The 16241-nt window shown below is 35.5% G+C and overlaps 1 protein-coding gene across 1 annotated transcript; it reads left to right on the top strand.

The window, feature by feature from the left end:
* Window positions 1–1895: 1895 nt before the first annotated feature.
* Window positions 1896–6410, top strand: LOC145577635 (protein FAR1-RELATED SEQUENCE 6-like). Its single transcript, XM_081635115.1, has 4 exons — window positions 1896–3175; window positions 3672–5106; window positions 5215–5286; window positions 6387–6410. The coding sequence occupies exons 1-4, from the start codon at window positions 1896–1898 to the stop codon at window positions 6408–6410; spliced, it is 2811 nt and encodes a 936-aa protein (XP_081491241.1).
* The last annotated feature ends 9831 nt before the right edge of the window (window positions 6411–16241 follow it).

Raw genomic sequence — 16241 nt, 5'->3', positions numbered from 1 at the left:
CCCGGGGAATAAATATAACGATAGACCTGGTCGCGGATCAAGGCCTTGTCGCCGTTGATCAGCAGGTCCAAGCAATCATATTGGCTCAGTACTGGAGCCTCCTTTGGCAAGCAGAAAGGTACACATGGCCTATAGATCAAAGAAGCGGGATCGGAACCTAGCACAAGCGCTAGTGCTGAGAGCAACATCCTCTAGTGTTGTTTGGAATTCTCATTCATATCCTTCTCACCGTAAGGCCTGTCCCATTCCTTACCCCTCGAACATAAGAACTTGTACGCGTGCTCCGCAGATTGGCTTCCGCGACACTTTGATTAGTTCAATTAACCCAGCCAGGTGCCCGCAGATTGGATTTCATTGGCAGGGGCAACTTACCTTATTAGATAGGGGGGAAAGCGAGAGCTTCAAGAACAAGGACGATTGGAAGGAGCGACATATCGATATACATATATAACCAACCTCACAGATCCAACTCAATCTTTTACACCGATGTATCGTACTCTCGCGACCAGGTTATCATAAGAAAATACTGCTAAATATTTCCGAAGTGAGAGAAGGAGGGAAGACGCGCTACAACTAACATAATAGCCAGCTTATATATTTTCGAGGGCTGCCCAGTTGATCTTTATGATTTTTTCACCTTGTTAATCTTGGTCGCCAACTCAGCACTTGTCACTAGGTTGCGGTGAGTCAGTCATCCATGTCAGTGTTCGTTAGGTTCCTGTGCTGAGTAAGTGATGATAAAGCAAACGCCGCAAGTTTATGAAGTTAACTCCGCAAGTTGAATAAGTAAACGCCGTTCATTGTGTTTCTTCATTGTGAAGCTTCATATGGAATTACATACTTGCGCTGTTGGTATGTTTTATAGCCATGAATATTTTGTGGCTGTAGTAAACATTTCTTGGGCAACAGGGTTTTGTTTTATGAACTATTAAAAAAAAAAAAAATAAGAAGAAAAAAAAACGATATCTGGCCATATTATCTTTGCTTTGCTAATTTTTGTCGTAAAAAAGGAGAAATTCTTCCTTAATATTTCATACTTACAAGCATAAAGATCGGATCCGTTCATGAGGAAGGCTGTATGGGTTAGTGAAGACTAATTGTTACGGTTAGTGTTGTCTATAATCAGTAATTGAATATATGTAGATATTTGTATAAAGTTTTGTGATATATGTTTTGTAAGTTAGTTATTCTATGATCTCAATGCTCTGTTTTGCAATTGTTTTGTTGTAAACATATGTGATCGTTAGTGGATAGATCTTACGTACGTAATATAAATTTGGGATGGTATTTGTTGATTTTAAAGTTGGAGGCGGAAGATTTTGTACATTTTTCAAAGGGAACTAATGCATTTTCAATAATTAAATGATTTAATGTTTGCTTTCTAATTATATGTTCAATTTGGATTATGTATGGTAGCATAATGGTTTACAGATGTGACCGATTACCGTTAATTTTTATAATAATATGCAATTACAAGTTGATGGTTAATTAGCAGCGGTTTATGTATTCCTATATATACGGTTAGATGTATTATCATATGAGTTTGGTGTTGCGAGGACTTTGTTGTTAAGTTAAGTATGGCGCTTTTCACAAATATATTTTGCGTGATTAAAATCCATTGTGTATTGAATTTAACTTGTATGCTACATATGAATGCAATGAACTTGTTTTCCAATTTATTTGAGGAAGTGGTTGAGTTTGGTATGGAGTTGTGTTTGTGATGGAGGAGTGGAGTTTGGAGTTATTATTTTTCAAACAAATAAAAATTTTATTAATTGTAGTACAACTTTTGATCTATCATTTTTTTAACAAATGCTATTACATTACTTCTGTATGTTAGGAACTTTTTGCTGAGTTCGAAATATATGCACCTCTAAGACATAGTGAGTGAAGCTATGGAGGTTCAAGACACTATAAGTGAAGCTGACGGTGGTCCTGAAGAGTATGGAAATTCTGGTAGTGGTGGTTGTCCAACGTCTCCAATGAGTAATGGGTGTGATGAACTTAGTAATGGTGTGCAATTCCAGTCCCCAATAAACACAATTGACACTTTAAACACAGTCGTTGCTAGTAATCAGTTTAGTGCTTCCTCCATAGAGCCTCCTAAGGTGGGAATGGTTTTCAAGTCGTGGCAAGATGTGGAGGCATACTATAAAGAATATGCCCAACAACAGGGTTTTGGAGTGACAAGAGCACAAGGTGTTTATTCGAAAGGCGAGGGAAGGGATCGTATTTCGACTACGTGGAGGTGTGAGTGCTGGGGTCGACCGGACATGAGGGCTTTAAGGGAAGCACGAAAGAGGGCTAGGGCTATGGATGTATCTGGTACAGGGGGGGCAATTGATGGAGTTGTTTGTGCTGATGAATTGAGCCAACGTAAGCGGAAGTCTAAAAAGTGTGAGTGTAAGGCGAAGTTGTATGCTAGCTTGAATCGTGAAGGGGATTGGGTGGTGAAGGGGGTTGAATTGGAGCATACTAATCATTTACCTACCCCTCGTAAGGCCAACCTGGTTAAAGAGTATCGAATTAAGGGGTTAACTAAAAGAGTCAGGAGGAATTTGTTGCATTTCTTTGATGAAGGTGTTCCGGTTTCGCAAATTCACGGTTGTTTGGGTCCAGAAATACAAGGGGACCAAAGGAGGGTGCAATTGTCCGTGAAAGACCTGTCGCACGTGGTATATAAGGAAAGGCGTTTGAAAATGGTTGGAGGAGATTCAGCCGCAATGATGTCTTATTTTAAAAAAATGCAGGCAGCCAACCCCAATTTTTATCATTCGGAACGTCTAGATGAACATGGAAGGCTAAAGGATGTAATTTGGGTTGATGCGCGAAGCCGAGCAGCTTATGAAGAATTTGGGGACGTCGTATGCTTTGACTCCACATATTTGACAAATGAGTATGAACTACCCTTTGTTAATTTTGTCGGGGTTAATCACCACGGCCAATCAATTTTATTGGGGTGTGCTTTGGTTTCTCGTGAGGATTGTGATACATTCAAATGGATATTTCAAGAATGGTTGTCATTTATGAATAACCGGGCTCCTAAGGCAATTCTTACCGACCAAGCCGCCGCAATGCGGAAGCCTATCGAGGAAGTGATGCCTCATACGCGACATCGCTGGTGCATTTGGCACATAATGAGGAAGATTCCGGAAAAACTCGGTAAATGTGAACGGTTAGTACTATATTTCAATTAGTGTTCATGTTTACTAAGAAAGACTAATCAATGACCATAATAAATTTGTTGGTTTCATAATTAGGTGTAATCGTGGACTTACTACTTTCAAATGTTCAAAGTTGTCAATCCTTTTTAATCTTGTCCTTCTAAATGATTTGTATTGTAAAAAGAAAGGTCTTTACTAAAAAAACCAGTTAATATAACAAAAATTCAAAACGTTAATTCTCGTTGATGATAACAAGTTATGATATTTGTGTATGGTTTTCAGCAAACAAATCAATTGACAAATTTTTTTTTAAAAAAAAAGCCTTCGACGCATTTACATCTTTTAGTTGATAAGGTCTAAGTTGCATTAAAATAAAATGGACGTATATGATGAATTATGTTGATTGGAGGGTTCCGATTCACTAGTTACAATGGTCACAATGTAATAATTATTTATTAAATGTGATAAATGTTGTTGATTTGATTTTACACTCTTTTCATTTCATAGGTACAAAGATTTCAAGGGTGTATTGAAGTCTGTGGTGTATGAGAGTTTGACAATTGTAGAGTTTGAGAGTCGGTGGAACGGACTTATTTCGGATTTTAAACTGGAGGGTAACGATTGGTTGACTAGCCTATATAAGGAGCGGCATATGTGGGTTCCAGCTTATATGAGAGATTACTTTTGGGCCGGTATGAAAACCACACAACGGGTTGAGAGCATAAACAGCTTCTTTGATGGCTTTGTGAATCGGCATACAAAGTTGTTTGAATTCCCACAAAAGTATGCTAAGGCTCTTGAAAAACGCGTGTGTGATGAGACAGCCGCGGATGCCAACTGTGTGAAATATGTTAGGAGGCTAGTCACTGGTTTTGCATTTGAGAGGGTTTTTCAAAAGCTGTATACTGACACGAAATTTCAAGAGGTACAAGCAGAATGCTCACGAATGATGTACTGCTACTGCAAGGAGGAGAAGGTGTTGACAGATAAAATAATTCAATATGTCGTCGAAGATCGAGTTTGGATTGTACCCGAGGGCCGTAGCGAGGAAGTAATTACTAATCGAAGACGGTGTTACTCTGCCACTTTTAACAAGGAAACGAAGGAGGTGCTATGTGAATGCCGGAAATTCACAACTCATGGCATTATGTGTAAACATATGATGAGGATACTGGATCAGAATCTTGTTTTAGAAATTCCTAACCAGTATATTCTTAGTCGATGGCGGAAGGATATACTTAGAAAACACACTCGAGTTCGTGTATCGTACCACGATCCTAGTGACAACGTGGAGGTACAGAGGTACAATAAACTCATGGGTGAGTTTGAGGCGCTGTGCGATGAAGCTGCTATGGTCAATGAAGTGGCGGTTCAGTTGGTATCCAATGCTATAACTCGCCTGAGGTCAGAAGTGGAGCAGTGCAAGCGGCAGAAATTAGAGGAAAGTGTTGAACTGTCTTTTCCTGATGATGCACTTGACTCAGACACGGTTGTCCCGGATTCAGTAAATGCATTTTCAAATGGCCAAGAGGACACCTTTGGATCCGATTTCTGTCGTCGTAATTGCGATGTTGTTGTTAAGGATCCGATTTTGCAGAAAAAACCAAGGGGAAGGCCAAAGGGATCAAGACAAAAGACTCTTGCGGAGATGGGGTTCAAGAAACCAGTGAGAAAATTCAAGAAAAAGGGTAATGGAGACACAAATGGTAATGAATGCACTGGTAGCAACAGCAGCAAAAATAGAGACAAAAAAGGATCAAAAAGGGAATCGAAGGGGAATAAGTGTAAGGGGGAGGAGACGTCCAATTCAAGCAAGAACGGGAAACACGAAAGCTGCACCAGTAAGGGTCCAAATGAAGGACAGAAACAACAGTGCACGACTTGGAAGAAGAATAAGGATATCCAAGTGAAAAAGGGACAATTCACGAAGGAGGCGCCCAAGGTAAACCAACCTACTCCTAATAGTGATTTTACGCGTTCAACAAATTTTTGAAATTTAAAAATTATCACTATTTAGTATATACATTGAACTTAATTTTTTTAAAATCAGGCACCCAAGTTGAAATCTCTAAATGATTTGGTCCCCGTATGTGACGGAAAAAAGCAAGGTAGCAAAATCCAGGTAACGATGATGCTATATGGATGTTGTTGATATTCCTTGGTTAGTTCCTAGTCTAATAGCTTTTTTTATGTTGTTTTTTATCAACAGAAGAAAAGGAAGGCCGGCGCAGTGCACTAAACCGGATCGTTTTAAACTTCAATTGCACAAGGAAACCAAGTTATCTAAGTCATCGAATAAAGCTCGTTGTTTATTTATGTGTGTTTTTTTTACGTGTGGTGAAATGTTATGTTTTCCGGACCATATTTTCGTTTTAAGTATTTCTTACAAAAACAATTTCTGATTTCTGTACTACAAAAACATGTTAAGAAGTTTTATGTGTGTTTTATGAAACTCTACTGCGTACATGCATCTAGCTTATAAATATGAATTCCTTATTTCGTTATGTGAATTCCTTATATAAGTTATCAATACATAAATCCCTGGTGTGTAGGACTACTTATTTATACGCGATTCCCGTGTTTCGTTTATTGCGTTATGTTCGTTATTTTCCTATCTCCTAAGGTTTGTTTATACATTACATAATGCTTGTAAATCCCCATCTTTGGGAATTTGCCCCTCTCCGTACGAATTGTAAAAGTCCATTATATAAATCTTTCATATGTGTCTTGGAAATACATAACCAATTGATTAATTAACCCATAGTTAGTGTAGTTCAACACCAAAACACAGTAACTAAGCTAAGTCTGGTTATATATGTCATGTATCATTCTAAGTAATCTTGCCTTTACGTTTTGCTTCACTGATTCGGCCTTTTTTTTTGCCTTTATGCGTTCTGATTGTTACTCATACGTTGCTTTATATAACGGTTTTGGGCCAATCGAATTGCGTGGCCCAAACCCCTCAAGCAAAAAAAATCCATGAATTTAAATGTTCATTTGTGCCTTTGTTTTTTAAGTTATTTAACAAAAGTAGTAACATGGTCCATTAATTGACCAACGTACTTGACCACATTTTAAAAAAATTAAATAAATAAATACATAAATAAAAAATAACAACTTCGTCGGCCTTTATTTGACCCGGGTACAAAAAGCCATCGTATATTGGGTTGTATTTTACCTGCATATTAGTGGGCTGTATTTTTGGCCCATTACCTTACCCAGGTCATGGTTATCAGGCTGTATTAATAGGCCTCCATCGTTCTTATGGCCTACATATTGAGAAATCAAATACAATTGGTGTTTCCCCATCATGTCCTATATTTTTATGCTTATGTTACAAAATGGACTTACAAGAATTAATACTTAGAACCATTTTTAAACGTCAATTAGGCTTGTACTTGGTTAGTTGACATTTAGCTAACTGACACCGACTTACCAAGATTTATTCAATTTAAATACGAATGTCGGGTTTGTAATAGATTATTTGACGTTATGCAACTATGCATGTGCTATTGCAACATAACTGTGAATGAAACTAATATAGCAACAATATTCTAACAACAACACATTCAACAATCCAAAACTCCCACAAATTATAGCACCACCATTCAACAACACAAATTTTCATAATAGAGTACTAATAATAATAACAGCGCCTACCACCGAAATTAATCTAAAAAACCTTCACCTGATACATGCACTAGTGCAACACAACTTTAAAATAGTTGATCTTAGTTCTTTAAAAATTTAACACAGCATACACGCACATACAAATTTGGCTAAGTCCAACCATTGATATGCAAGTAGATCCGCAAAATTAACTTGAATAGCATCCAATAACCATCCAGCAAAAAATTAATTTTGGTAAAAGTTACCTCATTCACATCACATTAGTTATTCACAAAATATTTTACTACTTCCTTGATTCCTTTTTGTTGTCATATTAAATAAATTTTATTTAAAATTTCTAATTTTTTAATTGTTACATTCAACCATTAATTTTTTTTGTTTAAAACTTGGATATAATTTTTTTTAAAAGGAGTACATTTTTTTTTTGTTGCTAGTTTTTTAAACAGTACTACACATAACAGTTTTTAATTTTAAATTTTTAAAAAAACACTACAAATTATATAATAACCCTTTTTTTATCCTGATTTTATAGATTGAAGGTGTGATTTTTTTAACCCACTACTATTAAAAGTTAAGGTCATCAAACTTCAATCACACCCTTTTGCAAAATCTACGGGAACGTAAAGCATTTAAAAAAAATCCCAACCTTCCACATAAGCCCAGCAGTACGTGGCGCAATCACAGCAGCACGATCCTTCACGGGAGCATCTTCATCGGTGGCATGCACCTTGCCGTTGCGCTTGTAAAAGGAGGACTTTCTGTGACTTACGCAACGTCCTAAATCTGGTGTGTTGGCCTGCATACCCTCACATCTTCCAGACCCACAACGGGAATTTGGTGGTGTTGGCGGGGACTCACGCAAACCCATTGTGCTGAACACAGATGGGGTGAGGATAGGGAAAGTGAAGCTACACTCCCTGCTTCGGATCACCTTTTTGGACACACCAGGCCACCTAACCATTTTCCTAACACGTGTAGGGGTATCGCGTTGCTGAAGACGCCGCACTTGGCGTTCAAGCATCCTGTCAAGATCCCTCTCCGTCGGATTTTGGCCCCAAGCTGGTCCAAATAAACAATTTGGGATCAACGAGTCAATATCATGTAGGTCTGGCACTTTTAGTCGGCCTTTTGACTCTCGAACTAAGTTCCTGAACCGTTTGGTGGGAGAGGTTGATTTCAGTGGGCTTTGACTACAAGATTGGTGGTGATTGTGGTGGTTCAACATGGTTGATGTTTGATTTCAAGGTGGATGTATGGTCTACAATGGAGTTAAACAGGTTTTTATGGATTTGTTTAAGTTTTTCTGTGGTAACAGCACAAATTCCTATCTCAGTTTGATGGAACTGGCAGTGCAGGTTGAGTGTAGGGGAATAGAAATAGAGTAAGAGGTTTTAAATAAGTAAAAGGAGGGTAGTTGGTTAAAGTTTTTTTCTACATTGAGAAACTTTAATAGTATTTATTGAAGTGAAGTGATTTTGTGACTGTGTGAATGCTACTGTATATTGTTCTTAATTTTATTATTTTTTTCATCTATGTTTGAGATTTTGGGGTAATAATAATGTTCATGTGTTTATTAATAATGGTTCAAATTAATGAGTTCAAAATATTGAATTAAGCAACCAAATCCTCGGGCCTGTTCTCTTACGTTCAAATTCATTTAAATTCAGTCCAGTTCAGTTCAGTTTTGTTTAGATCAGGTTGATTCAGTGTAGTACAGTTCATTTTAGTTTTGTTTAGCTCAGTTCTGTTCGGGTCACAATTTCCTTCTCTTATACAATAACCACTACAGTTAAGTGCATTTTAGGTCAATTCAATTCAGTTCAGCTTGAGCTTCTTTCAGATAAGTTCAGTCAATGAGAACAGGACCCCCGTAACTTTTCTTTTATCGAACAAATAGTGTAGCAAACTCGGCTCTACATACTTTTGGAGTAATGTTGTTACAAATATTTTGTATATTGTTAGGAACATACGAAAATATATTATTTTTACATATGTTCCATAACATATCATTTGATTTTATATTTCGGATAATTGTATAGGTTTAGTGATATTCTATGACAGATTAATGGAAGTTTATATTTTCCATAATCTTCCAACATATATTGTTACGCCGATCACAGTACCTACGTAAGCACGGAAAAACATGTATAGAGTAAAGCATAGCAACTATTTATATTCACTAGGTTAGATCCCGTGCCATGCACGGTTATTTTCAGTAGTATTATAAATACTACTAAAGTAGCGTAAAATAATTGTCTACAACTATGTGTAAATATATCTTACCAATATATTTAGTGACGTAAAACATAATCATGTTTAAAGACGAAATACTTATTATGTACTTTAAAAATATGCATTTGATATTATGCTTATTTCTATGCATTTTAATACGATAAAGTTACCTATATATGTATCTAACCCCACAATAAAGTTACCTTGTACGCCTTACATATTATTTATAATTGCTACATTATTAGATTAAAGGATTAAAAATGGATGTCTTATCTAGTACATTGACTCGTAGCTTAGTTTTTAATATTGATATGAAGATATAATCTTCAACGATTATCTATGATAAGATATACCGCGTACAACAATAAAAGGCTATTGAATCGTATATTTATCTCCAATAATTACATTATGCACGACCCAAAGGGCTTATTTATTTTATTGTAAACTTTAAAATTAATGTGGAATAATGATAGATTGTCCACATGAAAAACAATGACAGGTTATTGATAGTTATTGAATTCGTCGACTGGAAAATATGAAAAAATAAGGTCATTTAAAATTTATGTAGGTATTTATTTTAACTATGAACCATCAAATAATCTAACTACTTTCCCACCACTCCTATTTAGTGACTCAATGAGCTTTACCTAGTTATTACTATTTTCTAGTCTCTTTGTAATTGTAAATTATATAATTTCAAGGGGAGGAGGGGTATATTTTTTTTAAATCGGTTTTAAAATGCATGTAAGATATATTGAGCATCTACCTACTACCCCATTAATGTGTTAGTGTAACAGATTTACTTGTTTTGTCATGTGGCTAACTTTATCATGCACATAAAATACATTAAGGGGGTACATATATATTAAGATAGGAATGTATATTGTGAAGAATAATATTATAGAGAGAAGATAAATATGATATATATTGTGAATAGATTTAGGAAGTTAAGATAATAAGGAATATTAGGGTTAGTTACATGTTGCGGCTTGATGATAACAGATGCAAATTTTATTTTATTGTCCAAGTCGGTCGTTCGAGATCTACACCTCCGACTTGAGGGAGGGTATTAAGATAGGAATGTATATTGTGAAGAATAATATTATGTTTGTGAAAAGATAAATATGATATATTTTGTGCATAGATTTAGGAAGTTAAGATAATAAGGAATATTAGGGTTAGTTATTCCTATTGTCTATATATATTGTAATGTGATCGAATATTATGATTGGGAAAATACAATGATAATTACTTTCCCCATAATTTAACAATATACCACATTAAAAACTCACATTCAAGTAATACTAAAGTTGTAAAAATGTTTAATTTTTTTTTAAACGGGATAAACATAAGACGATGCTTAGCTTTTCCATTTGTGCAATGTAACTCTTTTATCATTTTATGGTCCTAGTTGTAACACACTTTAATTTTATTATTAATTTTATTATCAAATATCTACTTAAATTAATAATTTATGTCATAGCCTATTTAGGTGACCTTTATAACTGAGTTAATACTCCACCAACATTTATATGCCAAAATGTGTCTCTTACCTAATAGAAGTGATGGTAAGTATTTTGTTTTGAGTTAATTTCCTATTTTTCCCCATAACATAAAGACTAATATTTACCTTTTCAAGCAACTTGATGATGTATGACCAGTTTAAAAAAGCACAATTGCATTGCTTTTGTTATTACCTTCTTATGCTTGTCATACATTACTGAAGCATCATCATTTTTTTATAACACAAAATTTAAAAATTTACCTATTTATACTAGTTGAGGGGGTATGAATCATTTTAAATATCAAAATTGCAATTCTCTTGGACTGCATCTGTTTTCTAGTTTCCTTACTGTGATTATTAATGCTACTTTTACAATCATTACTCAAGCACATAAACCTTTTACCACACAAACAAAAATAACTTTCATATATATATATTTACTAATAATAAAAACCATACATAATTATCCCTTACTAACTGCAGTCATTGCGTTTCACACCCTAACCAACCTAACAATTAACTTGAGTACAGTAGCTAAACTTCACTTAAACATCATAAAACTGTAACAAACATAAACTAAAAAGACAATCAACCCTTATTTGCCATAGCCGAAATACATAGGAGGTCCAAATGATTGGGAAAAAATTTAGCAATCACTTATGTTGGTAGCTACACACCCGGGTTGTAGTTGTTGTTCAAGTATAGCACGAAAACCTCTTGCTCATTCTTGATGCCGGCATCACTGACAGTGTGGAAGGTGGTGAGAATGTTGTTCTCATGACTAACAATTAGTCTGTCCGGATCAACATTAGCAGCCTCACCCCACAGTGCATACAGTCCATCCAATGGTGCAGCCAAATCATCTTTAACTTTCAAGCGGAGTGGGTTAGTCCTATGATCACGGATGTAAAAGTGCTTCACCCTAGTGTTTAGATTATGCTCCGGATTCTGCGCACATTTTTTACACAAAATAAAAATCATACATATAAGCGCTTCATCTTGAAATTATAGCTCAACATCTAAGCGTTAGCATCAAAAATTAGGATAAAATAAGAATATCAAACAGACTTTCTTACCTGAGGAATTACAAACAATGTTTCACCATTCACCAAGCCCACACCCAATGGTGTATGCGCCATGTCAACGTACTCACAGTTCCTGAAAATCAGAATTTCATGCACATAGCGATCAGTTTTTGAAGCGTAGTCGTAGTAGACACGCTGAAAAGTCTCATTGGCCCTAATGTAGTACGTGACACCTGTGTCACCTACAGTAGCGCTCTTAATAGTCACAGCATACAGGGGAAGATGGTTAGGTTGGGCTTCAGCAGGGAAAATAGGTGGGGGTGGAGCAGGGTGTTGTGGCGCGAAAGTTGGAGGTGGATTTAGCGCCAGAACAGAAAATCCCAAACGAGGAGCAGGGATATTTTGGTAAAGTGGGTTAGGATAAACAACAAGATCAAGAGGGTTCACATTAGGAACAACCTGATCCTCATCCACGTTAAAAACGCGGCGCCTAGCACGTGACTTCCTCAACCGTGCTAGGGTTTTGCCAATAATAGAGCCAGTCTTTGTAGACTTAAAACGCTCTAAGTAGGAATTTTTTTTGACATTTTTGTCAGACTTACGGCGATTGCGCTTTCGTAAAGGGCTACAAATGGAAGGAAGTGATAGGGAAGGAGATGATGGAGAGGAAGAAAGCACAACTGGGGACTTGGCAGACATTTTGGCTAAGGATTGTGGTGTTACGTGTGCAAAGAGTGTTTATGTAGGATGTGGCATTTTCATGTGGTCTAAGTGACCCCTATTTATAGTAAAAATGAAAGAGGAATTGATGCCTTCGCATGTCAACATGTATCCTTTCTTGGATGCCTTATTGTCTAGAACAAAAGTGTTCCCCTAATCCTATCCAAACTAATCAAAACAAAGTTGTAAACGGTAATTTATAATTTACTTACAATATAATGCTTAAACTAATTACTATTGTGTTTTTGTTGTGATGGTCAATTCACTACTCGTACCCGAGTATAATGGTACCAGGAACAATATGTCTTTTTAATTTGAACCTCGGAAACAAGACGAATTAAGAGGTAATATAAATTTAGACATATTAATTGATATTTAATTGTTAACATAATTTCATTGGAAAAAATTAAGGTTTGTTTCATCAAATTGCCATTTCCTTTTTTTTATCTATAAATCCCAACATTATTGCCAGACACTTGACGTACTCACTTTATAAATAAATTAAACCTGTTACACCAAAGATGTATTCTAACTTCGTATGCACGTATTACTCCTCTTTAAAAAAAAACTCACCACTTACCCTCAGATCCTTCATGTACATTATCTTAATTTTGAGTGTAGACATTTTTTTAATTAGTGAATCATTTTATATCTACATTATATATCCGTTTAATACATCAAGTAAATACATGTACATATTGCAAGAGTTCCCTTAGGATTGTTAAACAAGTTCTCTAGGAAGGCAAAAACCACATTTACTCTATCACATTTAAATATTTGGTGCAGCACTTTTCAGCTACCACCTCCTTTAAGTTACTAACATTAAATTGTTTTTTTTTTTGTGAGAAAATACTAACATTAAATTGTTAGAGTTCACTTAATAAATTTCAAGAGTTAATTTCCTATCTCCCTAGCTTCTAGAAACTGACCCCCCCCCCTCCCAGCCCCAAATTTTTAGCCTTGTTATGTGAAACTTTTTTTATTCTTACCAAATAATGGTGTCAGATATTTTTACATATTATGTGGGCAAAACTAACTTGTGTTTACTATTGATCAATTCATGGTATTGGAGATTAAGATCGGAACTGAACTAATACGTAACAAAAATAAGGGGCGATTAATATATGGCTGAATTGATTAAAAACAGTACACGACCCTGAAACCTATAAGTGATTACAAATATTATTAATCGCAAATCAACTATAGTTGAAGAGTAGTACATGAGTTCATGTACTCTCTATCACCTACACCATTCAATTTTTTTTTTTTAATCTTTTGTATATATATTCAATTTTTGGTGTTTGTTTTTGGAAAAGTTTCTATTATTGTTTTTTGTAAACGAGAAACACCTATTCACGTTTAAGTGCTTAATAAATTCAATTGATAGGTTGTTCATCAATCTCTACACGTTATAGAACACCCGACTTCGATAAAATACCATTTTTTAGACGCTAAAATAGAATTTTGGTAACACACTGTCGTGGTCACATTTTTTGAGAACTTTTAGTATCGCACACATAGCCACACGAGATATAGCGTTGAAATGATTTAATATTATTAGGCATTATCTTCTCAAAAAATTTCAAAACGGTTACACGATACTATATTTTGGGTAAATAGCAAATGTGATTAGCAATATAAGACTCATGGAAACTTGTTTACAAATGGTTAGCATCTTAGCATCTTTAGTGATCAGACTATTACAAGCAACATTCATTTACATTTTAAGTATGATTAGGCTCATCACTCTCATATTTGAAGCCAAGAAATTTGCTTTCATATTCTCCCACATAAGGTGAGTAATGGTGTGTTTTAAAAATAACCAACTACCTTATTAATACCTGACAATGGATGTGAAAGAATTTCAGGGAGTTGCTGTTTTCATAAACAGATCTTCTGAGATTAAAGGTGGGAAGTCAATGACATGCGATTATCGATGATAAACAAAGCTTATACAATAAGGTTTCTGAATACGTGGCATGTTCTGATTCGTTTTCCACATGTGTTAGCCATATATTGAAGCAATGCAATTGAATTCGACTATAAGCCTCAGCTGTTAATGTTAGAGCGCCATTAATCCTAGGAGGTAAAATAGTCAATGTTCTGAAACATATACAGTAATTGGAGAAATAGGGATCGTACTGAATCAAACGCGTTTTCTTGAAGCAAAAGTAATTAAAATGAGGACTCTTTTAGTGTGGTCATTTTGCCAAAACAAATTTCACTTGCAAATGGTGATTTAGGTCTTAATTCCGAATTAATATGGGTTGGACTATGTCAAAGGATTAATTTTAATTATATTTGAACCATTTTGTTTAGAATAACGACCCCAATCTTTATATTATATAGTATCAGTCACGAAATGTGTGTCACTCTACATAATGCTTGTTGCTTAGTACAGGTTTTTCAAGTTGATTACATTAATTAAGTTTGCAAGCCAGTAGGGATAATACATCTTTTGTGCACAAGTTAGGCAAATAACTCCCAAGACTTTGCTAAACTATATACACTGAAACAAGTTTAAAAAGTAAATTTATTGTGAGGAAGGTGGAGTGAATCATAGGGTCTACCCAGTGAAATTAATACATGTCACTTTAACTTTAGTAGTCTTAATTAATGACTAAGTCTATTACGTAGCCTACTGCTGTAGGAGGTTTTTTTGAGGGAAAAAAAAAATTAAAATAATATCCCCAAAAACTTGAAAGCATACTTTTCTAGAGTGCTATTGAGGAGTGTGGTACGGAACTCCATTTAATCGAATCTACAAATCGAGTGTTGGAACTTAAAGAGGGATGGAGTGTGACTTATCAAAGTGCACTTGCCATATAAGGTGACACAAACTGAATGCCTCGTAAATTCCCAACCAAAAATAGAGTATCACTAAGGCTCTTAACAAATATTTTGGTCCTATTGTAGACACAATATAGGGTGAACAAAACCAAATCAATAACATTCCTGCTTGTTGGCAAACCTGCTTACCTATGTGGGTGTTACTTTTTAAAATTTTTGTTGTTAACTATTTCAAAATGTAATAAATCTCTGGATGGGTCTTTTAGGAAATAAATACCATGTGTTAGTTTATCAAACTACTTTCCAAAGTGGTAACAAGTCCAGATTACTTGCAAAACAAGTGCATATCATATAAGGCAACATATCTAGTTTGCAACACATGCACTGACACTCAAATTACAGGACATGAAATATATACGAAATAGGCTCAAAATTATCAATCACCAAATGGCGATTCTTCAATCTGTCAAGTGAAAATAATTTCAAAGTCCGGGACAGAGGTGGTGCGACAAAATGCGACAAAGACCATTTCACCTTCTTTAATACCTTCACCTTTGATCATCTTGTTTATTCCATCCTTGATAACACACGATGTTATTTTTCCATCTCCATCACGGTTTATGTACAATTTTGCCTTCCACTTGTCCTGCCCAACTACATCAACTGTTGTTTCATTCTCATAATCAGCAAGGTATCGACGTGCAAATTCAACCGGCACATACTACAAGTAAGAATAACATGAAAACTGACATTAATTTATGAAATTAATAAAACTAAGGGTGCACAACATAAGAGTGTAAGGTTTAGTTCTTACCATCCTACCAACTTTCATGTATTGTTTTGTGAAAGTGAATTCGAACTCCGGCATTCCATCTCCCAAGGCTGACATTGGGACATATTCTGAACTGTCTGCATCACTAATCGTGCCATCGTTCTCTATCAATACATGTGGGTCAGACACAGTGATTTCAACTCCATCTCGCCACACCCTTACCCTGAACAACATATCTTGCCAGTCTTCCATATCAATGTGGATGTAGTCTTCATTGTTAAGGTTGCTTGCCTTCACAAATTCACTCCAACCTTGGCCAAGTTGCATCACAAGGCCATTACGCGTTTTAACTTCACGCGTATGAACTTGAAATATGTTGCACTCCGTTCCTCGATGAATTTTTA

This window comes from Chenopodium album, chromosome 14 (assembly GCF_948465745.1).
Source record: "Chenopodium album chromosome 14, dcCheAlbu1.1, whole genome shotgun sequence".
NCBI classification, from domain to species: Eukaryota; Viridiplantae; Streptophyta; class Magnoliopsida; order Caryophyllales; family Amaranthaceae; genus Chenopodium; species Chenopodium album.
This window is presented reverse-complemented; position numbering and strand designations above follow the sequence as displayed.

What these genes read in the sequence shown, in the direction of transcription:
- LOC145577635 (XM_081635115.1), top strand. Translation starts at nt 1,896, where the DNA reads ATGGAGGTTCAAGACACTATAAGTGAAGCTGACGGTGGTCCTGAAGAG. An exon ending in AAACTCGGTAAATGTGAACG is followed by an intron (nt 3,176 to 3,671) that starts GTTAGTACTATA and finishes TTCATTTCATAG; the next exon opens with GTACAAAGATTTCAAGGGTG. An exon ending in AGCAAGGTAGCAAAATCCAG is followed by an intron (nt 5,287 to 6,386) that starts GTAACGATGATG and finishes TACCTTACCCAG; the next exon opens with GTCATGGTTATCAGGCTGTA.